This window comes from Scyliorhinus canicula, chromosome 13 (genome assembly GCF_902713615.1).
Source record: "Scyliorhinus canicula chromosome 13, sScyCan1.1, whole genome shotgun sequence".
In the NCBI taxonomy this organism is placed as follows: domain Eukaryota; kingdom Metazoa; phylum Chordata; class Chondrichthyes; order Carcharhiniformes; family Scyliorhinidae; genus Scyliorhinus; species Scyliorhinus canicula.
This window is the reverse complement of record NC_052158.1, coordinates 130,390,675-130,406,525: the sequence shown is the minus strand read 5'-3', so window position 1 is coordinate 130,406,525 and position 15,851 is coordinate 130,390,675. Positions and strand designations below refer to the sequence as shown.

General features: G+C 45.8%; 1 protein-coding gene across 9 annotated transcripts in view; it reads right to left on the bottom strand.

The window, feature by feature from the left end:
- The window catches only part of LOC119975498 (SPHK1 interactor, AKAP domain containing), a 545,083-nt gene that overhangs the window by 51,007 nt on the left and 478,225 nt on the right, over positions 1 to 15,851 (bottom strand). For 7 of the 9 annotated variants that reach the window (XM_038815238.1, XM_038815239.1, XM_038815243.1 and 4 more), the window contains 3 exons: positions 9,723 to 9,782; positions 8,015 to 8,149; positions 2,447 to 2,759 (listed from right to left, as the gene is read on the bottom strand). The exons of 1 other annotated variant lie outside the window; for it this stretch is intronic. In XM_038815238.1, the coding sequence (XP_038671166.1) occupies positions 2,447 to 2,759; positions 8,015 to 8,149; positions 9,723 to 9,782 (508 nt within the window). The remainder of the gene's footprint in view (positions 1 to 2,446; positions 2,760 to 8,014; positions 8,150 to 9,722; positions 9,783 to 15,851) is intronic. One more of the 9 variants, XM_038815242.1, reaches the window with a different exon arrangement.

The following is a 15,851-nucleotide window of genomic DNA, read 5'->3' as shown; positions in this document are numbered from 1 at the left end:
GTGAGTGTGATGCTCATGTTTTTCATGTGCTGATGCATGTGAGTGGGAAGACAGCAAAAAAACCTTGAAGTCTTGCTCCTGCAGCTTTCCCGCCAAAAGAGCGGCTGGTAGAGAAAGCAAACTCACACTGCCATTTTGTACTGATTTCAGTCATTTTAAGTGATCACCTTTGGCAGAGTATTTTCTCAGAGCTGCTTCCACTCCATCACCATTATTTCACCGGAAGCACAGCAGAAATCATTTTGCATCTGCACTTCAGTGAAGTTACAGGAGCAGAATGGGACCAGCCAGGAAATAATTCCTGGAGCTGGATTTAAATCTCCCCATTGATGGCCACACATTAGAGCCAGTAGATGACCTACTGGCCACCTGCCCCCCCCACCCACCCAGCCTCCACTGCAATTATACCAGCGGGATGTGGGGGCGGTCAGGCTGTAGTGAGAACCAGTGGACCAGCTGCTGCTCTTAAATCCTGTCGCCAGTGGTGGGAGTGGCCTATGCCAAATGGCCAGCCAGGCAGGTTTCTCTGCGCAGGCTGGTGGTGGGCAGCAGGAGTCACTTCTTAACCAGCTCCTGTGGCCCATTAAGACCTTCCCCCCACCTCCAAGGTGTTATCCCTCTGTGTTTCCCTGCCCGCAACGTTAACCCCCTCACACTCAACCAGTTTCTGCTCCCACCCCCACCAGTCTTTCAATCTCGACCTGCCTCCCGCACTTCTCAGCACCCCCCTTCTTGATACCTCATCCCACACACTCCCACCTTTCTTCAGAGATCCAGAGATTCTCCTGGTGAAGGCCCCAGTGTAATACCACAGTGGCCACTGCTCCCAGTTATCAATAGTGGAAAACTGCCGGCCTCTGATTGGCCGGCAGCTCTCTAAGTTCATGTTCCTGACGGGCAGAAGTCCTGCCTCCAGTTTATTAATTGTTAATCAGCTGTTAAATCACTATGGAGTAAATTGCTTTCTCACTGGGTGCACCCCACACGTGACTTTGTGTGGGGACCTCTGGCGCCCCACTAATCCTAGCCCCTAGTGTGTTCTACTGTTGTTATCAGTCTGTGCTACAGTATAACTCATTAATGATGGTGGCACAGTGGTTCGCACTGCTGCCTCACAGCGCCAGGTACCCGGGTCCGATTCCAGTCTTGGGTGACTGTGTGGAGTTAGCACATCCTCCCCGTGCTTGCGTGGGTTTCCTGCTTAAAAGTACCCAAAAAATAATTTTCCTGAACTTCCTTGGAGTGGCAATCACAGTCAGGTTAAGGAGAGATTGGATAAGCTAGAGTTATTTTCCTGAGAACAGAGGAGGCTAAGGGCCAACCTAATTGAGGTGTACAGAATTATGAGGGACCCAGATAAGGTGTAGAAAACGTGATTCCCTGAGCTAAGTGGTCAATTATCAGGGGAATAAATTTAAGGTGATTGGTAGAAAAGGGTATAAGGAACATTTCTTTCACCTAGAGGGCGGTGAGCGTCTGAAATTCACTGCTTAAGCTAGTGTTTGAGGCCAAAATGCTCATATCCATTAAAAGGTATCTGGATCTGCAAATGAAGTGCTATATCCTGCAAGACTATAGACCAGGTGCTGGAACGTGAACTTAAAATGAGCAGCTGGTTTCCTTTTTCTCTATTTTGGCCAGCGCATCTTTGGGGTGCCACCTGTTGTGTTATGGTGCCATCGCTGAACATCATGTTGTATTATATATTTGTTTGATGTACATGAACCATGTATTTGTAGCATTCATAATATTGGTATGAGCGGCATGGTGGCACAGTGGTTAGCACTGCTGCTTCACTGCACAAAGGACCTGGGTTCAATTGCGGCCTTAGGTGACTGTCTGGGCGGAGTTTGAACTTTCTCCCCATGTCTGCGCTAGTTTCCTTCGGATGCTCCCGTTTCCTCCCACAGTCTAAAGATGTGCAGGTTAAGAGGATTGACCATGGGGTTACGGTGATAGGGCAAGGGAGTAGGCCTAGGTAGGATACTCTTTCAGAGGGTTGGTGGGCATGATTGGTCGAATGGCCTCCTTCTGCACTGTAGGGATTCTATGACTCCATTTAACTACATACAGATCCCAGTTATTTTCATGCGTGGGGCTATTAGTCCATGCAGGCTGCTTCTAAAGTGTTGTCTCAGAGTGTATTACTGTGTGATTCTATGCATCATACTGTTGGCAGTGCAAGTCTCCTGTCCTACACTGACCCTTCCTCTGCCGAGCACCTTTACATTACAATGGCATGCAGGCATGCCACATCATACAACACCACCTAGGCACAATGCCCGAGAGATTGGAAGTTATGGGCCACAATGTTCTTCACACATATATCAGTTTTGTTTTACCTTGTTTAGTTCTGATTGTAATTTTAGCATCAAATCCAAATTCAAGTGAGGAACACCAAACTTTATATAAACATGATAAATATTGAGTTAAAGTACCCCCTTACCACTTAAGATATTGCTAGCTTCAATTTCCTCATCATCAAAGTGCTCAGAGGCTGTGAGAAAGTCCTCCTCGATGGATGATACAGAACAATTAGTGTCATCCCCTGACTTGCAATTGGTGGTGCTATGAAGATGTATTTTCTTTCCTTTGACATAGTCCAAGCCAATCATACATTTGTTTATTTCGTAAATGACACAGGCCATGTCATTCTTTCTGCACTTCCTGGCTGATTGAACTAAACAGACATCTGGTGATCTGGCCGATGGCGGAAGAGGAGAGAAACAGTCATCTTCCGAATGATTGGGGTGAAGACCCTAAAAACAGATTTTTATCAATTAAAATCAATGGCTTTGAATGCACGCACACGGGACAATTCTTTGAAACCAGTCAGTTTAAGAAAAGGAAAGTTGAAAGCTGCATTATTTTCTGAGGATTGGCTGGGAATATTTGGCAAGTTTACTGGCGCAGTACAGGGACATTTTTATGCATTTGTTGGATTAAGTCATATAAATGTTTATGGGGCAGGGGCACACTCCCAGCATAGGTCAACTGGAAGTACAGCAAAGCTGCAGGGAAACTGACTCAGAACCAGAACCGCTGTGGATCTGCAAGGCGCCCAGTGGGGAGCTCTGACATGCGAGGGAGCACAGCAGACAGGGAGGAATTCCTATGTGGGGAATTTTGTATGTCCCAGCCACATTACACTGCACGCTCTGGCATTAAGATAAACCATCATACAGGCATGTGGAATGCATGGCTAAAAGTGCTGCTCAGCCCCTGATTGGAAGACATAATGAGTGGGTGCAACAGCTGTGGCGCAACTATGCCACATTCCCTCCCACCTGGTGTATGTTCAGGATGCGGCACGACTGGCATGGGTGGCTACTGGTTGCAGTTTAATTAGATTACCCAGCCCAACTCCAGATATGCTGATGGAGTCTATCTTGTGGCCCAATCAATACTGGGAAGGCTGCCCCCTTGATCATTAGTGGCTTAGGTCTGACTCAGGTAGGTTTATTCAGAATGACTTTATTTACTCTATATGCAGGATATGAGGTGGGTGAGTCACGCAAAACACAGTAAAGATCGGAGGGATTGGAAGATCCCACCAATGGCCACTGGCGAGCTGGCTGCATGTCTGGAAAACACATCGCGGAGGGGGAGGGTCGAGACTGCAGGGGGAATGGGGGGGGGGGGGGGGAGGGGGGGTCAGAGTATCCAGCCCAAAGCCCCCAACTGCTGTTAGATGGCTGCTGATGTCAAAGTTACATTATGATACACATCACTATCTCATTACCATAACTATAAACCCAGTATCCTACAGAGTTAACTCATCAGGGCCTGACCTACAACACATTCCACAGATAAAAAATAAGAATGATGAATTTTCGCCTCATTTTCCCAATTGTTGGATGTCTACGCTGCCTCTTAACATTTATCGAAAACGATAAATAAAATTTTAGTGCCACCTTCCTGAAATGAAGCACCATAAAACCGGCATCTGTATTTTGTGTTTTAATGATACTAAAGAATATCCTTAAACTCTTAAAGCCATAATGTTAGAATATACGTGTTACAGCTCATTTACATTGAATGTTGATAAAGCAGGGGAAAATGCGTCCCTATTTGCTCATTTTTAAATTTTGATTTTATTAGTTTAAATGAATGGTTCTTTCTCCACCAGTAAATTTTTTTTTTTTTTATAAATGTTTTTATTCAGTTTTCATATTTTATATTGAACAAATTACAAATTGTTAGGAGAGAAAAAGAACAAAAAAAAAAAAAACAACAAACAAACACGCAAAAATTAACATACATATTTACAGGTAAGCATCTTCGTAGTAGTAACTGCGCCCGCCCCCCCCCCCCCCCCCCCAACATGTTTATTTAGTTTGGTTTTGGGCCTTAGCTAGCCATCGAACCCCCGTACCGAACCTGTAGCCCCTCCCGCTACCTTCCCCCGACTATTCTTCCTCTTGTACATTGGCCACAAATAGGTCCCGGAACAGTTGCATGAATGGCTCCCACGTTCTGTGGAAGCCGTCGTCCGACCCTCGGATGGCAAATTTGATTTTCTCCATTTGGAGAGATTCCGAGAGGTCGGACAGCCAGTCCGCAGCTCTGGGCGGTGCTGCTGACCGCCAGCCAAACAGGATTCTACGGCGGGCGATCAGGGAGGCAAAGGCAAGGGCGTCCGCCCTCCTCCCCAGGAATAGATCTGGCTGTTCTGAAACCCCGAAGACCGCCACTATCGGGCATGGCTCCACCCTCACTCCCACCACTTTGGACATAACCTCGAAGAAGGCTGTCCAGTACTCCACGAGTCTGGGGCAAGACCAGAACATGTGGGCGTGGTTGGCCGGGCCTCTTTGGCACCGTTCACATCTGTCTTCCACCTCCGGGAAGAACCTACTCATACGGGTTCTTGTTAAGTGGGCTCTATGTACCACTTTTAGTTGCGTCAGGCTGAGCCTTGCGCACGTGGAGGTGGAGTTGACCCTATGCAGTGCTTCGCTCCAGAGTCCCCACCCTATCTCCATCCCCAGGTCGTCCTCCCATTTCCTTCTTGTTGCGTCCAGTACGGTGTCGTCCCTATCTACCAGTCGGTCATACATGTCACTACAGTTCCCTTTCTCTAGGATACTTGCGTCCAGTAGGTCTTCCAGTAGTGTCTGTCGTGGCGGTTGTGGGTACGTCCTTGTCTCCTTTCGTAGGAAGTTTTTGAGCTGCAGGTACCGTAGCTCGTTCCCCCCAGCTAGCTGAAACTTCTCTGTCAGTTCGTCCAGTGTTGCGATCCTGTCGTCCGTGTATAGGTCCCTGACTGTCAGTGTCCCCCCGTCCTGCCTCCACCTTTTGAAGGTGGCGTCAGTCAGTGCTGGTGTGAACCTATGGTTGTTGCAGATGGGAGCCCTGTTCGACATTTTGGTCAGGCCAAGTTGCTGCCGCAGTTGGTTCCAGGATTGGAGGGTGGCTGTCACCACTGGGCTGCTGGAGTGTTTTTTGGGTGGGGATGGGAGTGCTGCCGTGGCGAGGGCCCGGAGGGAGGTTCCCATGCAGGAGGCCTCCTCCGCACGCACCCACTCAGCCTCTGGCTCCTGGATCCATCCCCTTACTCGCTCGGCTGTTGCTGCCCAGTGGTAGAATTGTAGATTCGGGAGGGCTAGCCCTCCCCTGGTTTTTGTTTTTTGTAAGACCTTCTTTGGGATCCTAGCATTTTTACCCCCCCATACGAACGCCATGATGAGTTTGTCCAGCGCTTTGAAAAAGGCCTTGGGGATGTAGATCGGAATGGATCTAAACAGGAAGAGGAACCTGGGCAGTACGTTCATTTTGATCGTCTGAACTCTCCCCGCGAGGGAGAGCGGGAGTGTGTTCCATCTTTGCAGGTCCTTTTTAACTTCCTCCGTCAGGCTGGTGAGGTTCCATTTGTGGATCCCTTTCCAGTCATGGGCTATTTGGATCCCCAGGTAGCGGAATTTATGTCGGGCTTGATTGAACGGCAGCCCCTTTAGTGCTGCCCCCCCCCCCCCTTGCGGGTGTACTGGGAAGATCTCACTTTTGCTCATGTTGAGTTTGTAGCCCGAGAAGGCTCCAAACTCTTTCAGGAGCGCGATGATTCCGTCCATGCTGCTTTGTGGGTCCGAGATATAGAGGAGCAGATCATCCGCATAGAGTGAGACTCTGTGCTCTCTACCTCCCCTTCGGATCCCCCTCCAATTTTTTGCTGCCCTGAGCGCGATTGCTAGCGGTTCAATTGCTAGTGCGAACAGCAGCGGGGACAGTGGGCATCCTTGTCTGGTGCCCCTGTGCAGCTGGAAGTATTGGGAGTTGGTATTGTTGGTCTGTACACTCGCCATGGGTGCGTTGTACAGGAGCTTTACCCAAGCGGTGAACCCTGTTCCAAGCCCGAACCGCTCCAGTACCTCTATGAGGTATTTCCACTCGACTCTGTCGAAGGCCTTTTCTGCGTCCAGGGAGACGATCACCTCTTGTGTTCTCTCCCCGGAGGGGGTCATTATCACGTTCAGCAGGCGCCTGATGTTCGCGGTAAGCTGTCTACCTTTGACAAAGCCCGTCTGGTCCTCTGTGACCACCTCAGGTACACAGTCTTCTAGCCTCTTGGCTAGGATTTTGGCCAGTATTTTGGCGTCTGCATTCAGCAGAGATATGGGTCTGTATGACCCACATTCCGTTGGGTCTTTGTCTTTCTTAGGTATCAGCGAGATTGAGGCCTGTGCTAACGTGGGTGGCAATGTGCCCCTAGCTAGCGAGTCTGTGAACATCTCCCGCAGGTGCGGGGCCAGCGCTGTCGCAAATTTTTTGTAGAAGTCCGCCGGGAATCCGTCCGGTCCCGGCGCCTTCCCCGCCTGCATGGAGCTAATGCTGTCCATGATCTCTCCCAGTGCTAGTGGTGCTTCCAGATCCCGTTTTCTGCCCTCTCCCACAACTGGTATGTCCAGTCCGTCAAGAAACCGGTTCATCCCAGCCTTCCCCGTTGGGGGCTCTGAGGTGTACAGCTCTTGGTAGAAGGCCTTGAAGGTTTTGTTAATCCTCTCTGGTTCTGTTTCCAACGTGCCTCTGGTATCTCTGATTTGCGCAATTTCTCTGCTGGCTGCCTGCTTTCTCAGCTGGTGGGCCAGCAGGCGGCTGGCTTTGTCTCCGTGTTCGTATAGGGCCCCGCGTGCCTGGCGGAGTTGGTGTACTGCTTTCCTGGTGGAGAGCAGGTCAAAGTTCCTTTGTAATTCTTTCCTCTCCGCCAGGAGTTCTACGGTCGGGGCCTCGGAGTATTTATGGTCTACCTCCAGTATGGAGTCGACCAGCTTCTGCCTAGCCACCCTTTCCTCCCTATCTCTTTGCGCTTTGTAGGCTATGATTTCCCCTCTTAGTACGGCCTTAAGCGCTTCCCAGAACGTGGAGGGTGAGACCTCCCCGTTTTGGTTGATCTCCACCAGTAAATTAAAGTGAAAAGCATTTACACAGATTCTGAAGATGCACAATTAAAAATTAAAAATGTGTGCCAACTAAAGTGATAATGATGCATCACAAATTATTATGCAAATGTGGTTTAGCTAATTGAAACAAAACTCTCAGGACACTTAAGTAGAAAGGAATTTCAAGAGATGGTAATGTGACGAACATTCTCTTAACAGGTTCACTGTGTAGCTGTTTATTTATTATGGTTAGCAAAGCAGTGATTGCAATAGTGTCATTTATTTGAAGGAATGTTGATGAAACTGTGCTGTTGATCTGAGCACCAGCAGATGAATCCTTAGGATCAATATCACCCAAGTGCATCTTCAGAGTAGACTGATAAGTAGGAATTATTAAATTGTCTTGAAATCAACTTATTGTTAGTAATCATTATCAATGATTTTCACTTCTCGTGGTGTAATCTCCATCTCTTCTTTCTCCTACCTCCAACCATTTACTTTGATAGAAACCTTCCAAATAACTTGTTTCACATTCGGTGAAAAGTTCCTCCATTTGGCCATTGACATAGTCACACATCATAGAATCAACCAGGTTAACCATTGAGGTCTTTTCCCACTGAAAACCACAAGCTCCATACCTGGGAATCATCAGAACTGCCGTGGCTTCCCGGAGAAATTAATCCACTCACAAGGATGAGTTCATTATCTTTCATTTGGCAAACATTTAAAGAATTGATGAGGTATGGGAGATCGGGGGACACGGTAACTAATTTCTAAATAAGGAAAAGCACAGACAAACAAAAGAGGCTTATAATATTTTTTCAACACATCATCCATCTATTCAATCATACTTCTGAGCTCACGTCACTCCACCTTGCGACGTTCTGCTACGTAAAGAGGCATTATATAATTACGAGGTACTGTCAAAAACAGACGTAGATACTGTGACTGATGTATTTTCTCTCTAAGGCTCAGGGATACAGAAGCTAATTATAAGACTTAATTACTACCCTAGCCAAGATTAGCAAACCTAAAACATCAAGGGATGAAACTAAGATCTTACAGGCTAGCATGTTCGCGATTTTAGCAATCAGCTACGCAGCTTAGTTTGGTCATCAGGGTGAAAGAAGTCAGTGTTAGGAATAGTTTTCTACATTTTATTCCTGTGTGAAGATTGAGAATTTGTAGGTAAAGTGACGAATTCATCCCCCTTCCCCTTTCTTGGCCAAAGAATAATGTTAGAGCATTTCAGAGGATTACTGTACCTGACCTTCCCTTAGTCTAAGATGGGCCAGGAGGAGATCCAAGGGGCACTACTCAAAATACAACAGGTCAAGATGTGGTAGAACATATGGGACAGATCTTTCTGTATTTACCACCCTAACTTCATCATTTGCGGCTGTGTTCATTTTTAGGGCTTTAGTTAGTGGGGATCTCCGAATCACTCAGATCACATTGCATTTCTGTTGGTGTTTCCTGCATCTACAAATCAATTGTTAGGTGAACCTATTCAAGTCATGTAATCATGTGTGAAATTGCTGTTAATTGATGGTAGGGGTTCCTTGTAATTCCCTGTTAGTTATTATTTGACGAAGTAGCATGGAGGGGACATATTTTCATATTCAGTATCTTGCTGAGACTCCCTGCAATAGATGCAATAGGGTTTCCTCCGGGTGCTCCGGTTTCCTCCCACGGTCCAAAGACATGCAGGTTAGGTGGATTGGAGGTTAGGAGGGGTAATTGGGTTACGGGGTTAGGGTGGACGTGAGGGCTTTAGTGGGTCGGTGCAGACTCGATGGGCCGAATGGCCTCCTTCTGCACTGTATATTCTATGTTCTATGTTCTGTTCAATTGTAGTCATCACACCAGCAAAACCTTTTACATATTTTTTCTTCAATACATTGTAACTAACTAATTCCCTGTTAGTTATTATTTGACGAAGTAGCATGGAGGGGACATATTTTCATATTCAGTATCTTGCTGAGACTCCCTGCAATAGCAATGCTTAACCCTTTCACTGATAGACAACATGGCAGGATGACACTGGCCTAGAATTTTCTGTTTCACTGCATTTTTCAGAACTATACAGGATTTAGTGAATAAAATTCATTTGATGCAGGGTAAAAGTGTAAATAATAGCACGTTAACACAGAATAGTCAGAGTTTAGTCCTACCTCTCACTCACAGAATTGAATGATTTCAGGGACTAAATGGCTGATATGCTCAAATTAATTTTCCTTCCTCGTTATTTTAATAAGACTGTTAACATAAATAGGCTAATTTCAGCCAAGTAAATAATTTCTGTGCCTCAGTTTTCACAAGAATAATTTTACCAAGTACTCTTACCTGTTGAAATTCCTTCCTGTTGCTTTTTGCATCCACTCCGTCAAGATTTACAAAACAGATCTAGAGAAAACAATCAATTGAATTGGACGGGGGAGGAAACAGACCAAGCCACCAAAATTGATATTCTAAAAGTGAACCATATGCACAGTTGTACGCGTTTTCCTAATTTAAGCTTTGTGGCAAATGGACTTAAATTGCTCCTATGGCAGACGTAACTCCGTGCTGGGAGCGCAAATGCAAACTCGCCTCTATTTAGCCAGAAGACTGTTAGTTTCCAGAAATTATGCTTTACAATACACGGTAGCACAAGTGGACAGCACTGTGGCTTCACAGCGCCAGGGTCCCAGGTTCAATACCCCACTGGGTCACCGTCTGCGCGGAGTCTGCACGTTCTCCCCATGTCTGCGTGGGTTTCCTCCGGGTGCTCCGGTTTCCTCCCACAGTCCAAAGACATGCAGGTTAGGTGGACTGGCCATGATAAATTGCCCTTAGTGACCAAAAAGGTTAGGAGGGGTTATTGGGTTACGGGGTTAGGGTGGACTTGAGGGCTTTAGTGGGTCGGTGCAGACTCGATGGGCCGAATGGCCTCCTTCTGCACTGTATATTCTATGTTCTATGTTCTGTTCAATTGTAGTCATCACACCAGCAAAATCTTTTACATACATATTTTTTCTTCAATACATTATGGCATAATATGGAGCTGCTGTAGTTGGTTACCACCTTTTTCCCCTTCTGACATGATATGCTTGATCTGCTCAACACTGCGAGGGTGAGGGCAAGGGAAATAATGTTTCTAAGTGTAAAATGTGTGAACTATGAAAAAAATATTAGAGTAGGTACAATTCTAGAGACTGGAATTGATAATAGAATCATAGACATGAATCATAGACTGAAACAGCATTGTCTCTTTTGGACACATTTAATCCTTCATTTGATTTGATTTGATTTGATTTATTATTGTCACATGTATTAATATACAGTGAAAAGTATTGTTTCTTGCATGCTGTACAAACAATGCATACCGTACATAGGGAAGGAAGGAGAGATTGCAGAATATAATGTTACAGTTATGGCAAGGTGTAGAGAAAAGATCAACTTAATGCCTGTATCAGCTCTTTGAATGAGCTATCCAATTAGTCCCACTTCCCTGTCCTTTCCCCATCAAATGTTTCCCCATTCAAGCACCTATCCAATTCTCTTTGAAAGTTATTGACTCTACTTCCATCACTGTTTCTACATTACGACACTTGGAGAGCATTTATTTGACAGTACAGTGATTTGGGACATTATGAGATTATGGAAGGCGCCATACAAATGCAAGGGAATACAAAATATTCAATTTAAATTAATTTGGCAGAAGAAAGAGGAAAATACAAAAGTCAACAGGCAGCATCAAAAGGAAAGTTAAGTTCTAGGTTTATACGTGACAATGAGATTGAATGGTTGAATATGGTTATGTAGAAATCAGGAAAAAAAAGTCTCTCTGACATTGTAAATGGCTGGACATCCTAAGCCCCACCCTGAACATGGCATTTCCTATTTTTATGGGGGTGGGACTGGAGCTGGGGTTCAAGTCTGCTCAGTTTATGGAGGCAGCTGACCATTTTAATCACAGAAATAGAAATCTGGTTGGCCAGGATTGTAAAATAGGGAGTGAATGCACATTAGGTCAGGTAAAAGGTGGACTGAGCTTGGTGCATTCATTTGGAGAGCCAGGGTTTTCCTTTGGGAAAGTAAGGTACCCTTTTGGATATGACCCAGGGAAAACCTTTGGAACAATAAGGCACCGTTTGACATTTTTACAAGTAAACATGATTGTATGTAAAAAGTCATGATGTGAAGATGCCGGCATTGGACTGGGGTGAGCACAGTAAGAAATCTTACAACACCAGGTTAAAGTCCAACAGGTTTGTTTCAAATTACTAGCTTTCGGAGCACTGCTCCTTCCTCAGGTGAATGAAGAGGTAGGTTCCAGAAACATATACATAGACAAAGTCAAAGATGGAAGACGATACTTTGAATGCGTGCATTTGCAGGTAATTAAGTCTTTACAGATCCGGAGAGAGGGGTAATCCCAGGTTAAAGAGATGTGAATTGTCTCAAGCCAGGACAGTTGGTAGAATTTTGCAAGCCCAGGCAGGTGGTGGAGGGTGAATGTAATGCGACATGAATCCAATGGCCCGGTTGAGGCCATACTCATGTGTGCGGAACTTGGCTATAAGTTTCTGCTCGGGCGAGTTCTGCTCAGGAGAGTTCCGTCTTGCATTGTGGAATCTGCCTCGACACAGGTGGAAAATTGCTGCAGGCCTTGGCTGCCTGCCCCAGTGGAACCTGGTATTCTGCCCGAGCCATATGAGGAATTCACCTATGTTATTTTAAAATTTCAGAACCTCCTCCTCTCATAGAAATTTGTTTGGCCAAACCACATGAACATTACTGGTTATGGTGACCATAGGACAGGAAATAAATCATATTAAATTTAATGATCATTGACATTTTTAAAAAGGTCAATCATGGAGTGTGAATGTCACTGGCTAGACCAGTATTTTTGCCCAGTCCTAATTGCCCACCCTAATTGTCCTTGAGAAGGTGGTGGTGGGATGCTTTCCTGAACCGCTGCAGCCTATGTGGTGTAGGTACACCATGGTGCTGTTAGGGAGGAATCTTCTGAACTTTGACCCAGTGACAGTGAAGGATCAACCATATATTTCCAAGTCAGGATGGTGAATGGCTTGGGGTGGTGGTGGGGGGGGGGGGGGGGGGGGGGGCATCCCATGTATCTGTTGCCCTTGACTTTCTAGATGGTATTGGTCATGGGTTTGGAAGCTATTGGAAGATGTTGTCTAAGGTACCTCGATGAGTTCCTACAGTGTATTTTGTAGATGGTACACACTGCTCCTACTGTGTGACGAGGGGGGGGGGGGGGAGAATTGAATGTTTTTGGAAGGGTGCCAATCAAGTGGGCTGCTCTGTCTAGGATGGTGTCTAGTTTCTTGAGTGTTGCTGGAGCTCCACTTATCCAGGCTAGTGGAGAGTATTCCATTACACTACTGACGTGTGCCTTGTAGATAGTGGACAGGCTTTGGGAAGCGAGGAGGTGTGTTGCTCACTGCAGGATTCCTAGCCCCTGACCTGCTTTTGTATTCACAGCGTTTATATGGCTAGTCCAGTGCAATAGTAACCCTTAGGATGTTGATAGTGGGGGTTTCAGCGATGTTAATGTAATTGAATGTCAAGGGGAAATGGTTAGATTCCCTTTTTTAGAAGATGGTTATTGCCTGGCACCTGTGTGGTGAAAATGTAACTTGCCACTTCTCAACCCAAGCCTGGATATTGTCCAGGTCTTGCTGCATTTGGACATTGACTGCTTCAGTATTTGAGAAGTTGAGACTAGTGCTCAGTATGATGTAATCATCAGCGAGCATGCCCACTTCTGACCTTATGATGAAACAAAGCTCAGTGAGGAAAATGGTTGGGTCTAGGTCACTATCCTGAGGGACTCCTGCAGTGATGTCCTGAATCTGAGGTGATTGAACTCCAACAACCACAGCCGTCTTCCTTTGGGTCAGGTATGACTCCAACGAACAGAGATTTTCCCCCTGATTCCCATCCACTGTAGATTTGCTCCTTGATGCCATACTCAGTCAAATGCCTTGATGTCAAGGCTTTCCCTCTCACATCACCTCTGAAGTTCAGCTCCTTTGATTATGTTTGAACCCAGACAGTAATGAGGTCAGGAGTTGAGTGACCCTGGCAGAACCCAAACAGGACTTCAGTGAGCAGGTTATTGCGGAGTAAGTGCTGCTCAATAGCACTTCTGAATATCCCTTCTGTCACTTTACTGATGATCAAGAGTAGATTGATGGGGCAGTAATTGGTCAGCTTGGATTTATTCTGCTTTTGTGTACAGGACATACCTGAAATTAAATGAAATGAAAATCGCTTATTGTCACGAGTAGGCTTCAAATGAAGTTACTGTGAAAAGCCCCTGGGCAATTTGCCATATTGCTGGGTAGATGCCAGTACTGTAGCTGTATTGGAACAGCTTAGCTAGGGGTGGCAAGTTCTGGAGCACATGCCTCCAGTACTATTGCTAGAATATTGTCAGGGCTCATAGCCGTTGCAGTATCCAGTGCCTTCAGCCGTTTCTTGACATCATATCCTGGAATACACCTGTCCTCACCTGAACAGTGGTATTAAATTCTCACTGCCACTACAATGAAAAACCTAGAAGAAAAGCAGTCCTATAAATGTTGTGTACGTATAGAATATTGCTTGTCCCCACAGTGAGAGCGAAAATTGGCACAATAGGAAGATGAGCTTCGGTGGGCTGAATAATATTTTCTCCTACTATTTGTTTTAAACAGGCATTGCAATCTTGTACCATGAATAAGAAAATGAATCCCTGGCATGGGTGTGGGTGGTCACCAGTTTGAAATATCATCAGGATCCGACGCAAAGTATGGGCGTGTATTAAACCCCCGTGTATGTTAACAGTACAAGCCTGCTTGATCCCTTGTGCCCAGTTGTGAGGTATCATTAAGCAAAACATCCATTCGCGGGGTGAAAAACTGAACTGACTATTCAAGTGAACATAGCATCCCGCGGCTGAAAAGGTCGACTTATACACCGAATATACAGAAAAACAGGATATTTGCAACAGGGAAAATGGGGTCATCTTACATGCTGGGTCAACGTACAAGCCAGGATTTACAGAAAATAGTATAAAAATGAGCGTTGGGTTAAGTGTCTGGGATTATGTGCAATAAATTAAATGTCCCTGATTTTGACAATTTATCTCACACTAGCAGGTAATGATGCATTAAATCTTGATGAATGATTTCTGTTCACCCATTTGCAGGACTGTTGGGTTCAATGAATCCATTCAGTACATGCTCTATAATTTAGCACCTTGGTCCCATCCCAGTTATTTTATATTTATCACATCTCAATTATTCTGAATTTAGTGGCATTGTTTCTTATTATTTGCTTTCCATCCACGTTCATACATTTTATCTGTATTAGTTGTGGTTCAATTGATAGCACTCTTGCCTTCGAGTCACAAGGTTCCAGATTTGCGGCCCACTCCAGGGCTACAACTCAAAAGTCAAAGTTGGCACATCAGTGCAGTACTAATGGTGTGCTGTTGGGCCACTGTCTTTTGGAAAAGTCATTAAATCGGAGCCTTATCTGCCTGCTCGGGTGGATGTAAAAGATGACACCGTTTTGAATAAGAGCAAGGAAGTTATCACCGGCATCCTGGGCTATATTTATCTCACAATCAACATAATAAAAACAGGATTCCTGTTCACTATCACATAGCTGTTTCTGGGAGACTTTGTTGGGCAGCACGGTAGCATAGTGGTTAGCACAATTGCTTCACAGCTCCAGGGTCCCAGGTTCGATTCCCGGCTTGGGTCACGGTCTGTGCAGAGTCTGCACGTTCTCCCCGTGTCTGCGTGGGTTTCCTCCGGGTGCTCCGGTTTCCTCCCACAGTCCAAAGATGTGCAGGTTAGGTGGATTGGCCATGATAAATTGCCCTTAGTGTCCAAAATTGCCCTTAGTGTTGGGTGGGGCTACTGGGTTACGGGGATAGGGTGGAGGTGTGGGCTTGGGTAGGGTGCTCTTTCCAAGAGCCGATGCAGACTCGATGGGCCGAATGGCCTCCTTCTACGCTGTAAATTCTATGAATTTTACGTATGCAACTGACTGTCACATTTCCTCTATTACAACGCTGACTACACCTTAAAAATAAAGGGTGTCCTGAAACGGGGATGGAGAGGAGAAGATCTGGGCTACCCGACAAACTGGCACCCCGATCTAAGGTTGAGGGAGCTAGGGCTTTAGAGCAGAGGAGGATGAGAGACGACTTAATAGCGGTTTATAAGATGCGAGGGGGATAGATAGAGTGAACGTTCAGAGACTAATTCCTTGGGTAGATGTAGCTGTTACAAGGGGGCATAACTATAAGGTTCAGGGTGGGAGATATAGGAGGGATGTCCGAGGTAGGTTCTTTACTCAGAGAATGGTTAGGGTGTGGAATGGACTGCCTGCTGTGATAGTGGAGTCGGACACTTTAGGAACTTTCAAGCGGTTATTGGATAGGCACATGGAGCACACCACAATGAC